The sequence below is a fragment of the Centrocercus urophasianus genome, unplaced genomic scaffold, assembly GCF_019232065.1.
Source record: "Centrocercus urophasianus isolate 14NV4802_14NV808 unplaced genomic scaffold, USGS_Curo_1.0 seq_11, whole genome shotgun sequence".
NCBI classification, from domain to species: domain Eukaryota; kingdom Metazoa; phylum Chordata; class Aves; order Galliformes; family Phasianidae; genus Centrocercus; species Centrocercus urophasianus.
This window is the reverse complement of record NW_024884253.1, coordinates 16166830-16193641: the sequence shown is the minus strand read 5'-3', so window position 1 is coordinate 16193641 and position 26812 is coordinate 16166830. Positions and strand designations below refer to the sequence as shown.

At 36.3% G+C, this 26812-nt stretch overlaps 1 protein-coding gene across 1 annotated transcript; it reads right to left on the bottom strand.

The window, feature by feature from the left end:
- Positions 1-140: 140 nt before the first annotated feature.
- Positions 141-26656, bottom strand: NUDCD1 (NudC domain containing 1). Its single transcript, XM_042808685.1, has 10 exons — positions 26519-26656; positions 19322-19476; positions 15519-15704; positions 13955-14138; positions 12599-12784; positions 9813-10020; positions 9042-9186; positions 7373-7498; positions 5206-5365; positions 141-2955 (listed from the first exon to the last, which is right to left on the bottom strand). The coding sequence occupies exons 1-10, from the start codon at positions 26634-26636 to the stop codon at positions 2663-2665; spliced, it is 1761 nt and encodes a 586-aa protein (XP_042664619.1). The 5' UTR covers positions 26637-26656; the 3' UTR covers positions 141-2662.
- Between the last annotated feature and the right edge of the window lie 156 nt (positions 26657-26812).

Genomic DNA, 26812 nt, shown 5'->3' with positions numbered 1-26812 from the left:
CGCTGACAATCCACGGAACTTTGTCTCAATAGAAAACTCCTGAACATAATCAGTATTATTTTAAGGGACTGCTTATTTCTATTTCTCTATTTTGTTTCAATAACAGAGGAAGGATGAGCATTTGAAAGAAATAGAAATTCTTCAAAACAATTAAAAAACTTTTATTATTAAATTTGGTATTTTTTCGTTTAAACTTGTAGAAGTATACACGATACATTCCAAATACACAGCCAAGTGAAACACTGCAAAAGTACACTGAAATAAATAACGCAAGTTTTTAATAGTCCAATAGTTTCTCAGAAATTTTGTAAACAAATTGTGATTGGGACATCTCAGAAAGCACCATCTTAAAATGTAGGATTTTACTTCTTGAAGTTTTACAAAAAAAAAAAAAGAATGGTTCTCAGAAAACTGTGTCTTAAATATCCCAATTCTCTACTTTGTATATGCCCACAATAATACGCTAAACAAATAAGCCTTAAAATTAACTGAACACAGAAATGGAAATGCTGATAGTAAGCATCTCCCTGTGGCTTGCAGCCATTTAATTATAGCAGCTTGCTCTGCAATAGTATGCATGGTTCCTCAAGGCAGAAAATCTTTTACTATGTCCTTAACTCACAGAGAAAGCAAAATGAAAGAGACTGATAAATCCTTTCTGAGAACATCATAATCATGAACACACAAGCAACATGGAACATGGGATGAACCTTTCCCCACGTTCAGTTGTTCCATGAGAAATCCCCTGACATGGACACACTGGGGAAGCATATTTATAGTCATTACAGATTATAACAGTCTGTGAAGAGCTGATTATTTTACTTGACTTTGCTTCAGGTGTTCCAGAAGACAACAGAAGTATGTTTCCAGAAATGTATGCCACATCAAGAAGGAATTTCATAAAGACCTGAAATTCTCATCTATACTCAGGTTACTAAGTAATGTTCATATAAATCTCAATGCACTTATTTTATGCTGGAAAATAATCAGCTGCATGGACTGCAACATGATTTCTACCATGTCTGTTTGGCATTATTACTCAACATGAAATTGAGTTGCTAAAGTTATAAAAGTCATACATTCACTGAGGCTTTTTAACAAGTATTTCCAAGACAGTTTAAACAAAAATGCATGAGAAGTGAAGGTCTGCAGTTGGAATCCATTTTAACACACCCAGATAACAAAAAAAATTTCACAAATGAATATACAAAATAACAATGACATAAAATGGAGAAAAATCAGGCTCCCCAGAAATCTGAATTTGGTGGGTTTTTCTTTTATTTTTCTTCTGCACGACAACTGCTCATCTCCCTCTCAACTTCCCACCATACCATTTAATCATTTCACTGATACAAATCTGCAGAGTTTATGGGCAAGTGAAAACAATTAAAATCAAGAACTTGGTAGTCTGTAATAAAAAAGAAGACATTTTCTTCTCAATATATTCTCGCAGAGGTCGGAAATAATATTAACAGATGCAAACTCCCAGGACACTCACTGTGTTTGTCAGTACTCTGGTACCACACAACAAAGCAGCTTTTTTGACAGCACAAAATCTACTCATTAGACATCCTTTGCTATAGAGCTGTAAGTAAACTATGAGAATAAAAAATGGAGAGGAGGTGGAATTGTCAAAACTGGCCCTTTTTGGTTTAATTCTATTGACACAATCACTTTAAAATAAGAAAAAAAAATTCAAGAACAGTTTTTCAACAAAATTATCCACTCCTGTTTGGTAAAAAGCAACTTTAAAGCATCCTTATGGTCTGTGCACAATAGCATTGGACACATACCACATCTGGACTTATGCACTGGGTACAGAACAGTTAAGAAGTGACATTATTTGTAGTGGTATTTAAGGCAGCAGCTGAACCTTTGACTTTCCCATCTCAGGTTACAATTCAGGTGCATTTTCTGTTCGCTGTTTTCTAATTGTAAATTAGTCATTTAAGTACATCTTGAAATGAAAATAACACATTGATTGGTATGAATCAAAGTCTTACTGTATTCTTAATCATATCAACACCAGCAACTGAATGCATTCACTCCTATTCAGTTTCAAGAAAATTTTACTGGTAATTATTTCAGCATCTCTTAAAATGTGAAGAGATTCTATTACGAACATGTGTAAGTCATAGAATTTTACACTATTGATTTGGATATACAATAAAATTATTCCACTTGAGTTAAACTATTTCTTGGCCAGTATGTGAATCTGGATTTTTTTTTTTTTTTTAATCAAACACAATTCCTTACATTGCACACTATATTCTTGTAACACAAGTCTGTATTTTCTTTATCTGATGACTTTTTTCAGAGGTAAAACTATTAGTTAAAATCAGAAGTAAGTTCTCAAATTTCAGAAGTCTAGCAAGTGGTCACTGGAAAAAGAAATGCATAAATCTATTCTCTTATGCAAGCAGCAGTCTCTAGAAAGCTGCTAGCAGGCAAGGCATTTTTATTCATCTCCAAAAAAGCTTAGTTTAGCAACAGTGAAGCTGAAAAACTCTCACCGACTTACCTGTAAGTTCTAATGAAAAAATTCTGTTTCCCCTGCAAAGCATCTCTATTTTAAACTTCAGCAAAATGTACTGAACTCCTCAGATTATTTACCTGGCCATTTCTTTAACAAATAAACATGGACTACAGCAAAATATACTAATTAATTTCCAGCATTCACTTTTATCAAAAACAAGGTTTTTGTTGTGAGAACAAATAATCTTTCATTTGTAGCCTGAAAGCCTAAGATTGGATCGTTGGCTTCCAGAGTTGTTACTAGCTGCTTAGCAACCTGTCCTACTTGTCTTCCTTCCTTCCTGTTGTAGAGAACTGTGGACAGAGGCGTTGGCTGGCGATAGATGAAAATTCGCCGCAAGCACTCGCACAGAGCAGCATAGGAGTAGTCTGGGGCACAAGCCATGAACTTCTTGTCTTGTTTTGATGCTTGAACATAACCTGCTCAGATCGGAAAGACAGAAGGAGAAATGTGATACAGTGGCCTTATTAACACTTTAAATATCTGTCAAAATCAAGCTTAGCTTCAAAAATAACAGGCAATTACGAAGAAAATTTTGAATTTCTGACTAAAATAGGTTTAGTAATACACAACTGGTTTGTCTACAGACAAGCAGTGCTTGCACTGTAATCTTTTTTCAACTCTTTGCCCCACATATCTAGTCGGTTTAGGGCGCACAAGAACTTGAGATGGGTCAGCTGTCTCAAAATGATCCATAGAGGCTCCTTCAACAAAATGCAGTAACAAGGGGCAAGATCAATCACTGCTCCTTCAAACTGTACTAGATGATTAGAATTTATTTGTAATCAGCCAAATGCCTATTCAAACCTTACTCCCTTTTCAAGAGAAAGTTGACAGAACAGATATCTGGAGCAAGAAATACTTGATCCTTTAGGTTTCCCTTTGGTTCCTTCTTAAGTTTCTGTCCAAAACTTGGACTGAGAAAATAAATTAAAAAAAAAATAAAATCATTCATCTTCTTTGCATTGCTAATTAAAAAATGAATTCTGAAAATTGAAAAACTAAAACAGAAAAGAGCATAACTATTGTTTTGGCCACTACAATTAATAATGTAAGTTTAGGAATTTTAACATAGAAAATATTCATTTTCAGTATAAGCTCTTGCAAAACTTGGTTGCAGATAAACAAGCTGATAGTTTACATCATCTTTGGCATATAAGAGGCAAACTAGGTTAGTACAAAGTAATCTAGTTAGTAAACTTCAATATAATACAGAAAAATGACTGTAAATAGGCATAAAGATAAAAAAAAATACCATGGGTACAAAAAGCTCAAATATATAATTATTTTCAAAACAACAGAAAAACACCATGAGAAAATTACTTAAAATTAGATAGAAACTTGAAACAAGCAATACTATGAAAAAGCCTTAGTCCTTATCATCTATTTTTTCCAGTATAATGCAATTCAAAACAAGTAAACTGTGAAATTAAACTCTCGTTATAAAAGTAAAATATTTAGAGCTTAATGTGGCCTTAAGTGAAAATAACATGCTACTTTAAAAAATCATTCATATATACATTGCAAAAATACACTGCAAAAACCCAGAACAAATCCAACTATCCAATTAAACAGCTTATCTTCCCTTTAGTTTTAGATGCAATCTAACAGTGATGAGGTCAAAAAAACCTCATTTAGGGGATGGAGAGAACTAATTGGCACACTCATGACATTATTAAAAGAATAGCTCAAGACCACACCTAGAGAAGATGAAGACTGTAATTGTCACAGCAGACAAATTCTGCACTGGATTAATTTAAACGAAATTTGATTATCTCCATTACTTAATAGGTGCAGCACAGGGCCAGGCAGATTATTTTGCTTTCTCTGATACAGTAATTATTACTTTTCTATCTATACATATTCAATATGTTCTGCTTTTAAGCTTATTATTTCTTCTTCCAACAATGGCTAAAACAAAATTACTAAGTGTGAGTGCAAGGATACAGCAATAACTGAGGGTTCTTCATAGTCACATTTTTCTGTATCTCTGGCACACTGTAACCTCAAAGTTCAGGGGCTTCTTGAACCAGAGCTGGCACTGTTATGCTCTCAATTGATCCTTCCTATCATGATTGATTTTACTTTTTTTTTTAATTTATGATTTCCCCATCCACAAATTTTTATGGCAGAAGGTTTCATAGCATAAAGATGCCTATGCGAAATAGTTCTTTTAGTTTCTTTTGAACCTGCTGAGCACCAACATAATTGGATGTTCCTAACTCTTGTATATGAATAAACACTAAACAATCATTTCAAATTGTTCAGGCTTATCACACAAGACAACAACATGGGAAAATTCTAATGACCACTTACCATAAGCACATACAAAACTAGACTTGTCATCAATGAACTGAAGATGTTTCCCAGATTATTTCTGTGTTTAAGGTGCTGACTGTGCTTTCACAAATCCTTAAATCTACATCATTTATCCAAGGAGCTCTCCTTTATTACTGTGTAGCACAGTGCTTGCACAGTCTGAATACTCTTGTTTTCCCCAAACACCTCTGATGTTCTGCTCTTTCTAAAATTAAGCTATCATTCTATTACATGACAGAATTGCAGTAACTTTCACTTCAAATTTAATTAAGTGAAATATCAACACAAGCCATACCGAATATTCAAACAGAATGTCTCAGAAGAGTATGACCCATATGACAACTTCCTACCTAAAGCATTAAAAGTTGCAATGTGTTCCCACATGTTTTGTGGCTGATCAGAGTGGGGCTGCCAGAGAAGAGCATCAACATCATGCCTCAGGCAGAAACAAGGCATTTCTTTGGGATCTGCAACAACTGAGAAAAGATACTGATTGCTTCCAAGATTAATCTGAAAACAAAGAAAAACAAAATATTGATTCAAAGCATGAATAGCAGATTCTGTCACATGCGTTGCCAGAGTTACTTATTCAACAGCTTAATGCTTGCTAGCTGATAAAATGTTTGAACACATTATGCTGATCAACAGTCCAATACACTACAGGTGGCAAACACACTTCAAACACATGTAGTTATTGCTTGGGATAACAATTAAGGAAACATGTCCATTATGCAAGCAAACAGGAATGTTTTGTGTAGAAATGCTTTTCTAGGAAGGAGGACCCTAACCTATAACTTTCAATTCTCTCTTTAATCACTGTTTTTCTGCATTGCCAAGAGAGAAGGAAATAGTGTCTCTATGCAAAAAACAGAAAGAAAAAAGAAAAAAAAAGAAAAAAGAAGTTGATAGCACTGGAAAAAGAATTAGAATACTAAAATTAAGAAATGTCGACAGTTTTCCATTTGCTCACAATCAAACAGTTACTAAATTTCAGATCAGCACCTCATTCATCAAACATATCTAGATTGACAAAAACATTCCATAAGCACTTATATTCACAAGGAATGATCGTAAGAAAGGCAAGACAAGCATAGCTACCTATCCCAATTACCTTCTAACTAAATACTACAATTAGTGGACAAGTGAGGAAGCAAAAATTCCTTCTCTGTGACACAAATAACCCTTAAGGACACCTGCTTATCTAAAAGCAGATTTGGAAAACTGATTTACAGGTTGAATACTACAATACTCTGACTTCCCAGCCTAAATTCCAAAATATTCTTTTACATGTACAGAAACAGATTATCAATAAAGACATACTTTGCATTCAACATTACTAATTTTATTAATTAACAAATGAAACATATAGAAGAGTATGAAAGAGTAATAATAGTTTTTAAGGATATTGAGCTTGCTGCAATAACTAATTTTGCATGTGAAAATAAAAAGTCTGCATAGTACTGGTGTGTCAAACTTTCTACTATCTCATAAAGTAGCGAGCACACATCTTTTCAGATGTAGAAATTGAGGAAGGTTACTTAAAACCACAGTCTGTAAGATGTATCCTCAACAATTTTTCTAGAGTTTTATGAAGAAAAGTGAAATTAGATTCAGAATCTTATTCTGTACCCACGACATTTTCTGTACAACAGAGGATATTGTTCTAAACATACTTTAAATGACACAAGGTAGTGATGAGCAACACCAGTACTTTGAGACATCTTAGAAAAAGCTTAGTAGAGGCATCTTGAAAAAACGAATGGAAAAAAACTCAACTTAACTTGCAGTGTTCTCAGATGACTATTTTGTTTCTTCCTTTCAGCAACAGACCAGATCAAGTTCTAACTGAACTACAGTAAGGTAGTAACTTAGCAAAAAAATGCAACTTTCTAGTAGGCTATATGAAAAGTTACTGAGAAAAGTACGAGGCATGGAACGAGCAAGAATTCTATGCTCCTGAAAAGGACTCTGTTTTATCATTATTTTGGCATAACTTTGCTTTTTCAATCAGCTTGTTTGTGAAAGTATATATACATATCTAAAATCACAGTAATAGCAGCTTCCTTCATATATCAAAATTGAAAGTAATGCTTCCTACTTTACAGCGTCAGTGCACGATGTTATAAGCAAATGCTGGTGGTATGGCAGTAGAGGCTGAACCTTCCCCCCAGTATCCCCTTACATGCTGTTGCTGTGTGACAGATGGAAGCAGAGGGGCAGTCTGACAAAATGGTGTCTGACATGGAAATGGGTATTAATTAACATGGGAATGGGAATTAAGCAAAGGTGTATCTCTGAATTCCTCCATGCAGGAAAAATGGAACCCAGTGGCATTAATCAAAGCTAGCTGAGCGTTTACGGAGACCAAACAGTGGATGTGAGCACAGTGAGACAGTGGGTGGCGTGTTTCAGCCATCATATATGTGATTGCAAGGATTTGTTCTGATAAAAGAATTCACCTTTCATATCAGAAAATGAATTTTTTAAAGTATTTCAGTAATAATTTGCAGCACTTACTACATGAGTAACCTTCAAGGTATTGCCATCAAATCTGCACAAACTTGCGCCATCTTCAAGAAAAGCATCACATTCTTCTAATTCTTGTGCATTACAAGGTGGATTTTCCTTTTCAGGATCTGGATTCTGAAAGAAAAGTTCATGTAAGTATACTTAGTATCTGAGTCTCTCTCTCTGTATATATATATATTTAACAGAGGACACAAATATACACTTTCTTATTAATTATGAATTAATGTTGCTTCTCGAACAAGAAAAATGACACCATTTTGGCAGCTAGTATAGTCTGGAAGTTGAGGCCAAACAATGTACAAAGAAAGATTAGACAGGGCACTAATGCTCAGTTCATCTGACATAGAGCTCTTGAATTCATGTGGTCATTTCTGCATCCATTCAGTTGATTAGTAAGAACTTTCATTTTGAATCAGTACACAAAGTAAAAGGAGCTCAGCACAGGGGTTATTTTTGTGTGTTTGTTTCCTTGCATTTGAATGCTTTGACAACCTAAGTTTAAAGAAAATTGACAGGAAGAAATGACAAAGAAAATTCCTTAAATGACAGAAAACATGAAAGGCATCATATATGTGCAAGACATAAAACAGAGCAGGATAAATGTTGGGGTTCAACTCTCCTCTGCCAAACATTATGATTTATTGTTCTTACCAGGAAGCTTTAGAAAAGAAGCTTTCAGGTAAACAGCATTGTCATAAACACTTCAGATGACTGAAAAGAATCCATGCTTTTAGTATATATATATATAAAACAAACCACAAATTTCACTGAAACTAAATACTGAACATTTACTTTAAACAAAAACTTTGCACGGTTTTATTATTTTTGCTTTCTAATGTGATAATTACTGCACACAAGCTGAGAAGTTGCAACAAAAATCATCTTAAAACAGGTTGCAAAAGCAAAAATTTGAAGTTCAGAAGATACACTACAGTATTTTGCCCACAAATAGCATGTGAGAAAGGAGTGAAATCAATTTAAACACTAAACAGCATTTACTTTAATTTTCCAGCCTTCTTCAAAAAAGTAGTAATCCAAAAGTATTAAATCAAGATCCTGAGAGTCACAGTTCACAAGTTTTAGATGAAGTGCCAATTCTTAATTAAACCAAAATGTTAAGTATTAAACAAACAGCAGTTAAAAAATATATTTTAAGTAAAGACTTGCTCTATAACCACATGCCAGAAAGTTCATGAGTCATGCCTTTACAAAAAGCAAAAACTTAGCAAAGCATGTCATTTACACTCAGTCAATGCAAGGCAAGCACAACATCTCTAGAAAGACAGCACAAAATTGCTGCTAATCTACTGACAAACAATAAACAGACATCCTTAAAAATTACTTCAATTAACTGCTTTTAAATTGGCCCATAACAAGTGGTGGGAACAAAATCTGTTTTTCAATTTAATCAGACTTCTATATTTTGGTGCAGAGACACTATTATGTATGCTAAATTCAGTCCCCTGTGACCATATTACAGCTCAGAACACAGTCGTAACTCCAGTGCCATTAGTTTGTTAACAATCTCAGACAAAATTGAATGTAGTTTAGGATTCTGAACAGTTAATGAACTGAAGAGCTACGTCACTTGGATATCGAGAAGAAAATAATACACAAATATGCAAATATGTTACAAGTTTTATTTTCAACTTCTTACCATTACTTCAGAAGTCAGATGCATCAGAGACTCACTTATTTCAGCGCACTGGGAAGAATCCATAACAAATTCCCCTTTTGTGTCACCAACTATTAGCTCTGGCCATTGTGGTCCCTCATTTTTCTTAATTAGAAAAATTTCCAAGCTAAAATGCAAACAGAAGCCAACAAGTAATACATGAATCTTTTTCAGATGGCAGTCAAAAAAAAGCTCTGAATGTAGATTTGAGAACTGAATTGTTACAGAAAACCGTACAACAGAAACAATTAGAATTCACCTTATAAAAAATAAACTATATTAACTGAAAATATTCATTAAAAACAAAAATGCAGACAAACCCAGAAGAAGGACAAGTGATTTCTCAAAGCCAAATAAAACAAATAAAACACACTCATGCTTGTGGAAAGCCTTGAATTTCCTGCTTTGATACCAGGACAATATGGAAGACAGTTATACATACAACTTTTTTTTAATAGATTTTTTTAGTTTGAAAAGGCTGTTCTATGTCACTGTATAAAACAGCTTGTCATGTAACTTCGTAAATAAGTAACTATAAGAAGGAATTACTTTCATAACGAGCTAAAGGACCAGAACTGAGACAGAACTGCAGAAGCCAGCGAGCATTTTGAGCAGAGGAGGTAAATGCCTGAAAGGACAAGCTCAGTGTCTAGCAATAAATAACTCAATTCCCAGGAGGCCCAGAAGCCAGATATGATATACACTTTGAAATCAATTCCTAGCAATAGTAAACCTTAAAATCATATACAACACCTTTTGTTTTCTTTAATTATCCAAGTGCAGCTTTCATGGTCCACAGATGAATATAATTTTCCTTCCATCAAAGCAGGCTGGTCTTTCAATGTAACACATATGTTGTCAGGGGAAAAGTGTACTTTTATGTCATCCTTAGTGACATCCTGAGGAATGTGAACTGTTATTGTCAGATCATCTTCAGTCTGTTGCCAGTAATAGAGAGGATCTACAATTGAAAACACACAGCAAAATACCATCTACATTAAAACTGTCCTAGATTCTACAGCATGTAACGCTGGATGAGACAGAACTGAGACTTGGGAAAGAATGGAGATTAACTTCTATTGCAAACAATTTTCTTAAAATACATCCTGATTATTAGACAGAAACTTCTTTTTAAACAACCAAGTTAATTTGTGTCACTTATCTAGAAAACAACTTCTGTTAACGTCTGTACTCAAATATGTTGATGGAGTTATCAAATGGACATTAGATATTACTCTACAGTTATTGCGGCCTTATAAAATTGATATCTAAAGTGTATTTCAGTACACTGAAGCATTAGTGATCAATAACTCAAAGAGACACCAGTACTATGATAGTTATGACAAGCTACTCCATGCTCAGGGATATAAGCTATTCAGAAACATGAACATTTTTCCCTCATCTATTTTGCCAGAAGTCACACTGACTATTAAACAGAAATGGTTTTAAAAGACCAGTCTCCATTTGCCTCACTTGACAAAGATGAAATAGAATTGCCTGCCAAGAGGTAATAACTGAATTTTGCTTCTGGGTCTACAATCTGCCCGATGTCTATCTTATTAAACTTCTAGAAAAACTGCCTTTCTATGAGAAATACTTAAACAGGAGAGCAAAAAAAGTGGTTAAAGGGTAGAGGACGTGTTCAATCAGGAGTGGATGAGGACGCCGAGTTTGTTAAGCCTGGAGAAAAAAGAAGGTTGAGGGGTCACCTCACTGCTCTCTACAACTTCCTGAGAATGACAAGTGGAGAGGTGCTCATCTCGTGTCGGGACAGGACAGATGGGAGTGCCTCAAAGCTGCACTAAGAATAAGGAAAAAGTTTTTACTGAGAGGGTAGTAAGACATGGGAACAGGCTTCCTAGAGAGGTGGCTGCTGCCCTGTGGCTGCCCATATTTAGGTAGCATTTCAGTAATGCTCCTAATACTTTTTAACTTTGGACTGGCCCCAAAGTACTCATGACAGTTGGACTTGGAGATTTTTGTAGGTGCTTTCCAACTGAAATTATTCTGTTCCATAAAGAAGGCTGTGACAGCATGATTGAGTAGTGAAAATATACCCACAGAAAACATAACTACAAGTGTATTCATTTTCTTTTAAAATTTCCCTGAGATTTAGAGGAGAAATAAAGTTTGGATGGACTCATTTTCTGAAATGCTTTAGAAGTTCTCCACATTGTCACAGTTCAATATTTGGTTGATCATGTCAGCAGCTGAAGCTCTGGAAGTGCTCTTACACCTGTCACCATGAGTTTCCTGTCTGAAGTAGAATAGTCACAAATGATACAAATACAATTCACAGAAACTGTTAAGATGAGATGTGACAGTCCTTAAAATTCTTACATTTGATGCAGACTGTATCTGGTCTTAATTAATAAGAAAAAAGAATGAGACCAAACCAAATGTCCTCGACTTTTTTTTTTTCCTTTGCACTACCTTCCAGATTACCTGATCAGCAATAAAGCACGTACAGGGCAGAACACAAAAGAACAAAAGGAAAAGCCAAAATGACAGTGAGTAACATAACCACCTTAACAGTTCATATACTGTTGTAAGCTCTTCTAAAAATCAGAGTTCTACTGCCAGTGCATTTCGTTTCATTATTTGGTATCTGTTTTGCTTGCAGTTCTATAGAACCGTGCAACTGAAACGATAGCCTACACTAGGTTTCTGAAAAGACAAACTCTTTCTTAAAGAGGAATTAGACTTCCTCCTGAAATCGAAGTTCAGGTTTCACTACTTTCTCTGACATTACATTTCTGTGCCATCATAAGATCTCTTAAGATATCACAGCTCCACGCATCACAGATGGCCTTCCTGAGTTGGGAAACAACATATGTGCACCCATACGCATTAAGTGAACTCTGTTTGGAGCTGGTATTGTGCTAGTATTATTCAGTTAAAATAGGTCCAGTAACCAACCTCTCATAATCAGAAACAAAAATCAAATTGGAAATAGTGCAGCAACACAGATATCCATATTACAGAGCTGAGTGACATTTAGGATTAAAATTTAAGTTTATTCATTTTGCTCTGGTTTAACAGAAGAAAAGTAGTCTTTTGTTGATGTCAGTTATTTTTTTCTAAACTGCTGAACAACTCCTTGCGGGAGCTTCACTCTCAACTGTTTGGGTGTCATCCCCTTGTTTTATCTACGAAAACTGATTTCTTCATTTGAGTACTTCAGCTAGATCCTTGAATTTAGGCAGCCTAACTTTTGTCTAAGCAACTCAACTATTAGCAAATAATCAGTACAGTGTCTTGGCAAAATGCCTTTATCCTTGGGTCAAAGAAATTCTTTATGTGCCTCCTTTGTCAACTGTTTCCCACCTAGGCTTATGCACAATATAACTTTCCAGGAAGAAGACAAACGCATTAAAGTCCATCTGTCCATAAAATAAATAAATAAATAAATAAATGGATCAAGAAAAAAAAACATTTCAGGCACATATTAAGACTAACATTTACTAGGATTTCCAAACAAGCTCTTTTCTTAGCCAAAACAGAGAGCAATCTATCATAAACTGTCAAATAAGGATTACCTTTCTTTTCATTTGTTGTTTTCTTATCGTCATTTTCTTCTAAAATTTCTTCCTTTTCTTGTACAAATTTGAATGGTTTGTAGGATATAATCATTAGACCGTCTCCACCTGGCTCTATTGATGCATAATGAGGGACCGATTTTCCCTGTAGAATTCTCCTTTTGTAGATTTCATACCTGTGTTCATCTATACCATGAAGAAAAAAAAATTGAGCAGTATATTTTTCTAGGGGATGAAATTCTTGTACAAGAACCTCATTACACTTAAAAACGCTAAGCAATCCTACAAGTTAGATAACAGTACTTTAAAAGGAAATCTCTTTTTCAGTGACTTTAGGATATATGTAGTTCCTAAAATTAATTTAACATTGTCCTTTTTTCTTATGATGTCTTCTTTAATTACAGCTAGCTCAGCAATTAACAAAAGTACTTGCAGCCTCTGTAGAAACAGGCCTTCCAAATATTTTTAGAGCTGATATAAGAGCTTGAGAACCAACAACACAGCTTCTGGATAACACTTCACCCTTAACAGAAAATGCCTGCCTTCACTTTTGAAGGCCTGTGTTTTATAAAAGCTGAGGAGATTCTAGTTGTCAGCTATTGGCATCAAGGAGTGCGCTCCCAAACATATGAATACCGATGTAGTGCCCTTAAAAAGTTATCTTACATGCTAAAAGTTAGTTTTGAAATAGAGTAAGGAACAAGAACCAGTCTACAGTGTAATTCTGGTCCTTGTTCAGTTCTGGTTCAGTTAAAGTCCCCTCCTCTGTTCTAGAAAGTGTAAGCAAGGAGCTATTAGTAGAATAGATATAGCCATTCTAATCCAAGGCAGAGCAAGATTTCATCTATATGGTTACTGGACTACAGGCAGCTGGGGAACCTGCATCAACAGATGACCTCAGATTAGACAGATGACCAAATCAAGTAAGTCTACATTGTACAATTAACCACTCATACAACATTTTGAAAAGTACAGATATTAATTAGAAATAGTTTTGAACTTAGATTTTACTAGACAGAGCTAAATGGGAATTTCATCTCATAATGTCACAAAGTAGTGTTCTTAGCTTGTTTTCTAATTACCTTAACTACACACATGCAGAAGTTTATCCCTTCCTGTCTTCCAAATGTTTGTCACACTGTAGGTCTACAAGTGAGAACTTGAACTCAAAATGAATTTAAAATCTGATGACAGTTTTGTTGGGATACAAACATCAGAAATTGAGGAACAATCAACATTTAAAACAATGAATGAAAACATAATAGTTGTTTTTCTTTTGCAGTGTTTTTTTGGTTTTGTTAGGTTTAAGTTTTTTTTTTCCTTTACCCGCCAATAACACAAATTTAGAACACTTACCCGCTTTGTTCATCTCCACAAATGTTACCCATTCCAAAGTAATATGAAATCCACTTCCTTTTGTGTCCAACTCATCTTTTTCTACCCTAAGCAGCAGCACAGCTACTGAATGTTTATCAGATTTTACATATGAAACACTGTGTACTATAATAAATGGACTGCCTAGTTCTTCATTAAACACAATCTGGAAGACAAAATGGTGGTAAAAGGTTAGTCAGTTAAAGTTAAAAGACTCAAAAATTAGTGAAAGGCTTCAATGAACATTAAACAATCAAAATTTGCTCGCCACAAATCACATCAACTTTTGGTTAGCTCTGAAGTGCTAATGGAGTTAGACTAGATGTTCCCTGAAGCTCTCTTCTAACAGAACTATTCTATGTATTTCTGGTACTTCCTCCCCTGGCTATCAAGAAAGTGTTCTGAAGTATTTTTATTATTGTCTATATTATAGAATGATTGAAATGCTCCATTAGATAAAGCACAAAACTCTACAAAAATGTCTGCATTGAAGCACAGGATAACCAGCTTCCTTTTGACTGAACTCTCAAACTGTACAGGGGAAGGAGCTACTCCACCATGCTGAAATCCTCCACTTCAGGTATACACTTGACTTCCTGCCAATATTAAAAACTCCTTGACTGTGTAGAAAACTGTCCTCTAATTAAAAAGTTGCATGAAAAACGTGGTAATTTAATATCAAATTCATCTTTCAGAAATGAAGAGAAATAATAGACCAAAACTTATAGTAGCTGAAGCTCAAGATGGTTTAAAATAAATGATTTTGTAAACTATTTAATAATGAGAAATGTTACAACCACCAAGTTAAATAAAAAATACCAAACACAAATAATTTTCCAGAGCTAAGTGTACAGCATGAAAATTTTCTCTCCCGGAGATGCGGAAATATTACAATTTAGATTATACCTACTCTGCATAAAGCCTTTGGGGTTAATTATAAAAGCTTTTTAATCATCAGTTTTCTTTAAATTTTATTCTAGTCACTGTGGACACACTTTTAAGACAGGATAAATTAAACGTTGAACATTTCAAGTGCAATTACATCAGCACAAGCAATCTAGAAGCTCCCTAACTTAAAACGAAAATTAGCTTTAGCTTGATAGACAATAATTTCAGGCATTTTAAAAAATATTTATTACTCCACAGGTCAGAGGAAATAATCAACAATAAGTGATAGTGGAAAACCTAGGCTGACCCATAAAAATAGAGACGGGAAAGAGAAAATGGCTCTCATAAGAAGTTCAGTTTGACAGGTGTGGAGTCACCTATTTAGAAACACTCAATCTGCTTAGCAAATCTGTTTAGACAGATTCTTTTTCAGTCAAAAGGCTGTTTCCATTCCATTTGAATTTTACAGATTTTTTTTTCACATAAATAATTCACATGATCTTTATGCCTGGACACAATACTTTATCAATGCCACAGAGTTAAGATTGAAAGCTTAATTTTTTTTAATAACATTATATGGGCAATTCTCATATTAAATGCAGGAGAAATAATTATTTGGTAAATGTACAATTCTTTAGCGTGTTATTTTAAGACTTACCTCCCACTTTTCTGATGCACTGCTTCCACGTTTGCCTGACTTAATTAAATATAGTCTTCCTGTTCCATCAGAAATGGTAACCCATGTGGAAGACGAGAAGTATATTGAGGCACAAAGGCGATCATCGTAAGCTGTCAAATCTGTAGGTAGCCTGAAAACTTCTCTTGGCTTTTGCAGAGCAGTGTCCTATAAGCAGAGTCACTTTATGAATCATAGAATCACAAGGTTGGAACGGACCTACAAGATCATCTAGTCCAACCGTGCTCCCACTACCATTACCATGAAGTTCTAATCAAATTCACCACTGCAGTAAAATGAACAACAAACCTCAACAGCAATTCACCAGTTCATGTAATTGAGCCTATTGGGAAAAACATAGGTAGGCAAGCATCACTTCCACATATGAGGAAAAGGTGGTAGAATTTTAGTATTCAATCTGTTTACTGAAAACATAAGTATTTTATAATTGGTATTTCAACACCTTTTTTTTTTTTTTCCTTTAAATTCACAGTACTAATTTACATTTTGCATTTAAAAAACTTTTACTTCTTTTCTGCTAATATTCCTGTATAATTTATCATTCACCTCACACAATTTTACTCCCAATAAGAACCTGGAGACCTTAAGTGAAATAAAAGCCATAGAATTGTACTCAAAAAGTGCATTTACAAGGGCTTCTAAATTAAAACAAACTTCAGCCCTCTTTCTTATTCAACTTGTTCACATATATGTAACACAGAAAGAGCATGTTTGTGCATGCAAGCATGACATACCCTTTTTTTTTTTTGAGACTATCATATTAGAGACAATTTCAAATCTATCATATTTTCCAAATGTTATTAAAATCAGATATGCAGCTAGAACATGTTCAAAGTTAGGCAAGATAAATTGGATTTGGGTAAGTACCATGTTAATAAGCATCAGTAAAAAAGATCAGATGACAAACAGCCTGATTGTCTTTTGGGCCTACTTGAATTTGTATTAGAGATTACTGTTCCCTACGAAAAGGCACAAGGGCAATTCAGAAATCTGCAATAGAAAAGATGAAAATTAGATTTATAATTACTAGTAGCATTCAGGATCACTCTGTAGATTCAGTTGCAACGCTGTAACCCTTCAATTATTCACCTAATTTAGAACACATTCAGGAAGGGAGAACGAAAGAATTATAAACAAAGAAAGAAAAAACACACTCCACACTCAAGCACTTTCGACATCCTCATCTTCTACTAGAATTTCTTAAGGTTTTACTGAAAGGCAGTACCTTCTGAAATAAAAGCATTCCACTGTAACAAGTTGTATGACTACTGTGAACAGGAACGAAGAATGCAAATTGTGGAAAGAAAAAGCTTTAGGCCAGGAACTATGAATTACAGGGATATGCTATGCAACACTGCAGAAGACCACACTTCTGACAGCCTTCAAGTGAATCATAACAGTAAGCTTCAATTAGTTATGGATGTAATTTTGTTTTAAAAAACTATCAACTGTCAATCACTTAATCTTCTAAAGCCCACATTAGATTTATCAACACTAAAGAGGCGTGACAGGAGTCAACAATTCTGGAAACTTTAATTAAAAAAAATCTTCATATCACAAAGCCTCCCACCTAAAAGGAAAGAAAGAAAATGCCCTTACAATAACCTTCCTTTTGATGCTCACTAGTATTGAGTCTGCAGATAAAATGGGAGGAACTGTTGACACTTGAGAGTAAACAGGCCTTGCAGAGAGCTACTGACAAATTAGAAAGCTGGGCAATCATCAACTGAATGAAGCTGAACAAGGGCAAGTGCCAGATTCTGTGCCTGGAAGAGAGCAAACCTGACTTTGTAAAGGCTGGGGAATGAGAAGCAATAGAGCAGCCCAATGGCAAGGGATTTGAGAGTTCTGGTTGACTGAAGTTGAATACAAGTCAGCAGTGTGCCCTGGCAGCCAAAAGGACCAACCATACCCTGGGGTGCATCGTGCCCAGCACTGCCAGCCAGGCAAGAGAAGGGATTGTTCCATTCTGCTCTGTGATGATGCGACCTCACCTCAACCACTGAGTGTAGTTTTGGGCATCACAACATAACATTAACAGATGATATCTTCTTAAACACCAAAGTTGCAAGGTGAATTTGTCATTTAAGTATAACTGCAACATATCTCCAAACAAAAATCAAACTTGCAGGAAAAATAGGTATCAGAACTATTTGAAGTTACTTGTTAAAAAAAAAACCAAACATCTTTCAGTTTGGATTTGGGATAAGCATATTAACCTGCTTCATCATCAGCTAAAGAGAGTTCAGTACAATAGTGCCTTCTGTTAACTTGTAAACTGTACTTAATTAAAACAACATTATTTATAACATAGATTTCACTAATATATGCACAGGCACTTTTGAGAAGAGAAGCTTTGTTAATGTTTCTGAACAGAAATTCCTTTTTATATGTGTGCAAAGACATTTATTCTGCAAAACAGCACCGTACTGCAGATTAGGACACAACATGGCAGCCATTTACTTGACATTCTGGCAGCACGATAGTACATCAACAAAATTTAACTTTCTTGAAAATTTTTCTCTTGAAAATAAAAATCTAACAGCTGCCTTGAATCAGTTAGTGATAGAACTATCTTGGGAAGCATCTACATGTTATTACCTTTCTCAACATAGAATTCTAATAGAATCATAGAATCATGGAATATTTAGAGCTAGAAGGGACCTTTGAGGGCCATCTAAATTGATTCCCCTGCAATGATCAGGGAAAACACAGCTACATCAGGTAGCCCAGGGCTTGATCCAGCCTTGCCTTGAAAGTCTTCAGGGAGACTAGTAACTGGTTATAAATGAAGTACTGTTATTCAAATTAGCTAATATACAATTCTGGATTACTTTCCATTCTTGATAGATGAAGATGTATTTGATTCAGAAGGATTGAGTCAAATCATCATGAAAACAACAACAAAAAAAACATACTTATTGGTAAAAAACTGTGAGTACACCTTTATTACTCAATAGGGTACAAGTCAAAATCATCAGTGAATTAATCTTATTCTAAATTACAAATTCAGCTAAGAAGACATTGTGATAGCTGTAAAATTGCCACGGATAAGTCTTCTGTTCCTTAACAAGCAAGGACTACAACTGCATATATCAGAAAGACAGTATCCATGCAGCCATGTTTTCTCAGCTCGAAAAGAAAGAAAGGCTCTGCAGTGGAATCAGGGCGCTTAGGCATTCAAGTGCCTCAAGAAAACTGACTGTGTAAGACAGTCAATGTTATCAGTATAAAAGCAGAGAACTGCCATGTTTTTCTGACTTGGTCTAGCTTATTCTCTATTTCAAATTTGCCCAGGGACACAAGTTCTTTTTGCCTCCATCCAGCCATACACAGATTACACTATTGGTCTACATGTGCTTTCATTTACAACTCTAAATCACATAGCTTTTCTCTATCTACAATTATTGGATTTTCAAATTAGCAAACATCAAACAAAATAGCTGAGAAAACTCTGGCAATTGCATAAGAAGTACCTGCTCTTTTCTTCAGCTTGAGACCATATGTTTATCCTCCCCATGGAGGAATAACATGTAGTATTAATACAGTGCAATACTAGTAAACTTCTATTAATGAAAAATTTCAGAAACTTTCATTTAAAATCTTTTCATCCCCCTAGCAAACCCCATTTTTGTCAATCTACCTCTCCTCCTGGCAGTAGCTTCCCTTCCAGTTTTGCATCTGGAATCTCCTTGATCTGTTTTCTACTTTATCAATCCACACCTATTCAAATTCAGTTATTCTAAAAATAAGTTTCTGCTTACCAGAGTCACTGACAAGTTCATAACCCTTCCAAATTGGTCAATGTAGTAAACATTATCCTGGTACCAGGAGTCAAGGTGAAGATAATTATACATGCCAAAAGCACGCATGTGGTCAAGGGTATATTGATCATCACGAAGTTTCACTTCTGCTACAGCTGGAAGATGAAAAGAGAGAGAAATTACTTGAACAATATTTCTGAATATAATTTAATAAGTTAACACTTAAATTAATAATTTTAAAATAATTCATCCATCTATAGCCCGTAGGCCTAGTTTATTTGAAGGAAAACATATTATGCATATGTAGTCAAACAACAAACAGTATCACTATGAACTTGGAAGGCAGGTCCTGCACACTGAAGGGCACCACAATCACTCACCACAGTAACGTAATAACCATTACCATTTACAGTCACCTACACTGACTCTTCCCAACATCTGTTGAGGTCTCTCTATTAAATGCCCTCACAAAAATGAAAGCACAAAGCAAGAACCTTGTAAAATCTACTTTTAAGCCTACTTGTAAAGACTACAAAACATTCCTGATACATATACTGTACTAAAGAAAACAAAATAATTCTGCTCAACCATAAGTCTAAGCAAACAATGGACAAAAGAAATACCTTCTAACTATGCGAATTTCATAATCTTGAACTCTGAATCATGCTATCAGCAACTGCAAAGCAAACAATTAAGACACTATTAAACGTAATTAGTGCATGGTCATCACTGAAAAAGTATGTTCCTAGCACCTACAATGATGCTGAAGAAATCTACAGCAATCTCCAAGATACCATCAAAATTTCAATGCAAGTTTTCTCTATCTGAAGGAGTCTGCAAAGAACGGCTGTTCACTAATAATAGTACCTTCTTCAGGATAGGCAGCGTGCTACTTACAGCCACCCACTTGAGCAAACTGAAAACTTCTCCACAGCTAGCAGTAATCTTAGCTGGAATTATCTGCATAAAACTAAGCAAGTTATTTAAATTAGCTGCAATTCCTTCTTCCTTCTCCACATCTATTCAGAGACTGAGTAGTTTCAACATCTCAAAATACAGAAAATCTCCAAGTTCAAGTGAAGACAGTGGCAAAGATCTAGCGTATCCCTTCTAAAATGGTCTCCAACAGACTGGCACTACTCAGTCTCCACTACAGACATCCCAGGACCCATAGTTTCTCTGTAAGAAGTTTATTTCAAACTTGACATAACAAGAAAAATCCTTCAGAAACTTACAAGTAAACTGTCTGCCCATGATGAGTAAGCTTCAGACCCACAGTAAAGGGAGATTAACAAAGCAATGAGAAGGATATAAGGAAGAAGGTTTTTGGATATAAGAGAGAAATCTTTTACAGTAAGGCTGATGAGCACTGAAAGAGGTTGCCCAGAGAGACGGTGGATGCCCTGACCTAGGAGACATTGGCTGGATGTGGCTGTGAGCTATAGGTGCCCCTGTTCATTGCACGAGAGTTGAACTAGATGACTTTAAGCCTCCCTTCCAACTGAAACAATTCTGTGATTTTAAGGCCATATTAGTTATTTTAATTACCACTTTTACAACTTCCAAATTTTTCTTTTTCTGCTCAGAAACACAGCAAAGTAATCTTCACACCGTGTTCACTGGAACCATTCACAACTCTATCCAGAAGTCCTCACCTTGGACTCCTTATACCTTTCTTTAACATATATTTAAAACCTACTCAAGAAGCAGTATTTCATTCTGCTTATTGCAACGATTACTTCAAACTGTAGTTCATTTTCCAAAACAATGAGTGCCACTGAATAGCTATCACAACACATATCACCAATCGGATAATCACTATGGGCTCAAAACTGATCCCATTAGAGACACTGGCTATTAACAGGGGTCGTAGAAAACTATGCAAGACAACTGTCTGATTAATTAAGAGTAAATATTCCAGTCATACTGTATAAAATGTTTGTAAAATGATGGCATAATTAGCAATTAGTCTCCTAATCACTGTTGATGTTTGCAAACCAAGAGCATTAATTCCACTCAACTCAACTCATTATTCATATTCACCATAGTGGAGAGATTTCAGCATCTCTGCAATTAATAATTACTCTTTCCTAAGACAAGGCTAGAAGAAAAAAGCTACAATGTTAAAAAAAAAAAAAAAAGTTAAGAAAATATACCTGCCATAATGTGAAAGATGCTACCCACTCCAGTTTCTACTTTAACTAATTAGAATATTTTACAGTAAATTACATTGTAAAAGAAATTAAAAAGTTGTGTTATGAAAATGTGTTTTAAAACTGTTTGGACAAACAGTCTTTACCACAGATATTTTCCTAACAAGATGAAAGGCAATGTAAATGTTCTGCAAACAATTAAAGACAAAAACAAATATAATCCAAGATTTCCAGTGAAATCAAGTACATCTCATTTCCTTTCTGCATAGGCAGGTATACTTATAGTCAGGAACTATAATTCACATGCTGAAACATGCAAGTGTTTTCAACACAGAAAAGCTAAGGTTGTCTTATTTTGTTTTCTACCCTTCCCTCCCCCCAGGCACATTGCTGCTAGTAGAATTTTAACTAAAATATATACAAATATTGAAAACAGTTAAAACTGGCTGCTTCCTAAAGCAATTCAGAACTTTCCAAGAAAATTTTTTGGAACAATACACCATGGCTTAGCTGTAGGATTATAAACTCTATAAAGAATGAAAAAGCATGAACAAAGTCCCTGTCCTTGAGTTTTCCAGCTGGTTATTCTGACAAGCCCTGCATAATAGGAGCTGGTAAAAAGAGATCCAAATCTCTTAAGAGGAAGAGTTAATTGCATAATTCATAAGTAGAAGTCAGAAACTATACCATATGTGATTTTAAACCTGGAAAGCAAACAAATGTGTACTGGATTTCCACGTAACACTTCAAATATGGTTATCAACAGCTTACAGAATGTATCCTGTATATACATATTTCTGCCAATAAATCATTAGATTAATTGAGGCTCATTCTGTGATCAAGTAAAATGTGTGCACAAATGCCATCTGCTTCACATATCTTGCGCTCAGACAGTTATAGAAGATTTTACACTATGATGGAGTTACATTCCTTCCTTTCTGCAGCCTTCTCAGTTCAAGTTTTCTTGATGGTCCTTGGAAAAAATGTGAAAAATTACTTAAGGGTTCTATTTGGCAAAATAGAAGCTAATAAAATGAGAAGAAAAAAAGAGAAATACTTAATGAGAAAATCACCTTATTCACATAAGAGTTTTTTTGCTTGTTTTTAAAAAAGGAACTGAATCTAGGACAGACTAATTCAATAGCTCCAACTTTTTGAGTTCAACTAACAAGCAGCAATTTATGACAGCTTCTCCTACAGAATAATACACAGTCTTATTTCAGTTTCTCATAAACAAATCTGCACTACAGAAACCAAAGAACATTAATTCATACTCTGCCATACCAGCAAAGAGAAGGAATGTATATATAAATTAAATCTCAGCTTTCAGTATTATTACCCAACAACTGCAGTGAGGTGTGGTATTTCAGACTAGCAAAATTATGTCACTTGTCTAGAATTGTAGGTCACCAGCTCCATGACTGAAAAAATAATTAATTTGGCTCAAAATATTTCCCAGCTAATTAAGCCAAGATTTTCACTAATACCAAATCTACTTAAAAACAAAAGGAAAATGTACAAAGCAAATCAATGAAAGGAACAAAATATCCCTAGCATAATCTGATCTTATTATTATCCTGCCCTGAAAAAAAAAATCTCTGCATAAAAAGCTCTAAAAAGTTAGACTCATACTTTAAACGAATAGTGAAGCCCTGGCTTGTATCAGGAATGGAGTGGTGAGCAGGACTAGGGAAGTCATCCTGCCCCTGTACTCAGCACTCAAGGCCTCGCATCAAGTACTATGTTCAGTTTTGGGCATCTCAGTACAGAAAGACATTGAGGTGCTGGAGCAATCCAAAGAAGGGCAACAGGGCTTGTGAAGGGCTTGGAGAATATGCTCCATGAGGAGAGACTGAAGGAACTGGGCTGTTTAGCCTGGGGAAAAGAAGGCCGAGAGGAGACCGCGTTGCTCTCTTCTAATATCTGAAAGGTGCTTACAGCGAGAGCGGGGTTGGTCTCTTCTCACTGCTGACAGGTGACAGGATAAGGGGAAATGGCCTCAAGTTGCACCAGGGTAAGTTTAGGTTGGATATCAGGAAAAACTTCTCTACTAGAAAAGTTGCTAAGCACTGGAATAGGCTCCCCAAGGAGGGGTTGAGTCACCATCCCTGGATGTGTTTAAAAACACTTGGATGTGGTGCTCAGGGACATGATTTAGCAGAGGGTTGTTAGAGTTTGGGTAGCATGGTTAGGCTGTGGTTGGACTTGTTGATCTTTAAGGTCTTTTCCAACCTGAGCAGTTCTATGATTCTATAATCACTAGAACTTGAAAAAAAAGAGTGGAAAATGCGTGAAATAATAACTCTGTATTTTCATATATTCTACTGAACACATCACAGTGACTTCAAAATACTGTAAAATATGTAAACTAATTTTATCAACACTTTATTTTGGGACCTTTATATCATATTTTGTTTTGCAATGCCACCCAGTGGAAGGAATTTAGTATTTCATGTACACTCTTTACTAGCGAAAGACAGTCCATGAATTTATTCTCTAGTACCAGCGGTCAGCACACACAGATCCTTCTATCTCAGAATCAGTTTTCTCCGAGCAAGCATGTTTTCACTCTTAATGGCTGCATCATTTTGTTGCTAACCAAAAGTACAAGACTTTCTTAGCATACTGTAGCAGGTGTTAATAGACTGAATGCAGAAGTTTACTTCTAATAAGCACACAGCTTGCTGAAAACAAGCATGCTTTCCTTTCAGATACCATTTCATGAAGTATTTTCGCTGGATCAAATTACTAACACAGATATGAACATACATGGCATCTATTGCACACTCAAGTGAACCTAAAAATCAAACAATACCCAAAAACTGGTGAGGCATTTGTGAGAACATCACTGTCAAAACAGCTTGTAAGCTGACTTGTGCCTGCTGTAGGAACCATCTTCATTAATGTAGTTATATACCTATACATCATTTTTTTCCTTCTCGAGAAATTAAAGTACAACACAAGAACAGCTATATAAGGCCTAAGACCTAAACCTAAATATCAGGAACTAAGGAAAATAAGGAGAAAAACTAAAGAAAAGGAGAAATACATACAACATTTAGGGTGAAGAGCTGGGTATTAAAGCAGTAATACCGTGGGACTCATCACTAGTTCAAGTACCAGGATGAGAGATCAGAAAAATGTTTGTGGAAGTTCAGGAGAATTGGGACAGAATGGGGAGCAACCAAGCAACAAATGGGCAAAGAACAAGCTAATTACAGCACCTAAAAGGGAGTGTATAATAACAGAATTTCACCACTCTTTTCCACCATTATAATTTAAGATATTCACTATGAACTTGTTCTCCACTATCATATCCAATAAATAAATAGAAAGCTATTAGAAATTTCTTTCTGCTTCAGTTGCACATTTGACTAGCAAATTCACGGCAACCACAGTTTGACAGTTGCAGACAAATTAGCACTGAATACTAAGCTTTGCATAGCAGTCAGAAAATGAAGGCTGCTGTAGTCCACATGAGTGTGACAGCCAGCATAAGGTGTCCAGCAGCTGCACATTTTCCTTTTCCAATAATGTAGATCTGCATCAATTTCATGCGTCAATTTTTATCTCATTTGGTTTTACAGGTAGCTCAACCCATAACTTCTGCCCAAGATGCAAGTCAAAGTATGGAAGCAAGCCATCAATCTAACATAAATGCAGACCATTGATAGCAGAAAACACAAAGTTCAGGTACAGACCATCTCTGCACTAAAAGGAAAGTGCCCTGAAGTAAGCAGAAAAACAGCAGAGAGAGTGACCATCAGTATGGTCCAAAGACAGGTTGAAACAGCAAAAAAGTCATCTAGAAGACTGAGTGAGGGCTTAGTTTGGTTTATATTTCACATTAGTAATCAAAAGAAAAACAAAAAAGAAAAATAAGTGCATATACACAAAAGCAGAGAACAGAATAAGCAATTTGGTATTTATTTTTAGTCGGACTGGCAAGTAAGGACTGAAGACAAGACTGGATCTCCGTGTTATAGTAAGAAGACCAAGAAAAGAGCACAGATATACACCAAATTTATACCACAAGGGTTACTGTAACTGTTATGCCAAATACCTGAATGGACTAGAGGCATTAGAAGCTCCATAATTCAAACTCTTCAACAAAAATATTGAGTCCTCAATGTAAAATAGGTATGCAGTACACATATCTGAGAACCACAAAGCATCCTTGATCACCTTACACACAAAACATCACAGTAAGAACAACATCGTGACAAAGGGCAGTGTTACACTACATAACAAAATGTTACTCTCATTACACTTCCCAGCATACAATGGTATCACCTCATCTTCACTCACTCATCTTTTAAGACACAACTCACACACAGTGTACCTTTCTGCCCTGCTATTAAAATAATGTACTGAAAACAAATCTGCAGCAACACATAGCAGGTAGCCCAGAAGTCGGGTGTATCGTCCAGTGAATACAGAGACCAGCCTGCCCAAGCTGCATACTACACTGTGCTCTTATAAAAAAGGCTACTTCATGCACCTTACATCTGAACTGCGCATCACACACCAACAAAGCCACAACGCTGAGAGAGCTTATGGGGCACGGAGTTAGGCGCGCACCCCATGTGATTCTGTCAGTGTTCTGGGTGAAATGAGAACTGAGTGAATCATCGCGCTAACAGCTCAGCAACTCACATGCTGATAACGCACAGCAGAGAAAGCAAGGCCATGAACAGTCTGAGCATCCACGTCTGAACTACGAGCAAAGGAAGACAAAGGGCTTTTATGCAGAGGATCGTGTGAGGCATTAATTTCATGCGTATGCCTCTAATTCTAACACACGTCTAACTCCACACAGCACGCACCGAACCGCCCCGGCCGCCGCCGCGGTCCAACCGCGCATGCCCGACCCGAAGGCCGGCTGCACACACGCACTGATCCCGGCTCGGCGGGCAGCCCGCTGCAGCGTGGCGTCGTGCCGCCGCTCGGCTCTTCGTGCGGCAGGAAGGCGCCGCTGCTCAACCGCAACGAGAAATCGGGTCGAGCCACGGAAGCGCCCCAAATCACCGGCCCCGCTCCTCACCCGCGTCCAGCTCCAGCTGGTAGCAGGCCAGCGGCTCCAGGGACAGCTTGTAGCCCTCGAACTTGGGGTCCAGGAGCAGGCGCTTGGTCTCCAGCGAGCAGTGCGCGGCGCCCTCCATGCCGGACGCGGGCAGCGCGCGACACCGCCGCGCAGCACCGCGGGAAGAGCCGCGCGCACGCCGGGAGCGGTAGTTCGGAGCTGAGCGCCGCCGCGAGCCGGGAGCCGCGGGCCGAGCCGGGCGGAGACTGCATTTCCCGGCGGCGCCCGCGTTCGAGAGGACGGAGCGGGCTGTGC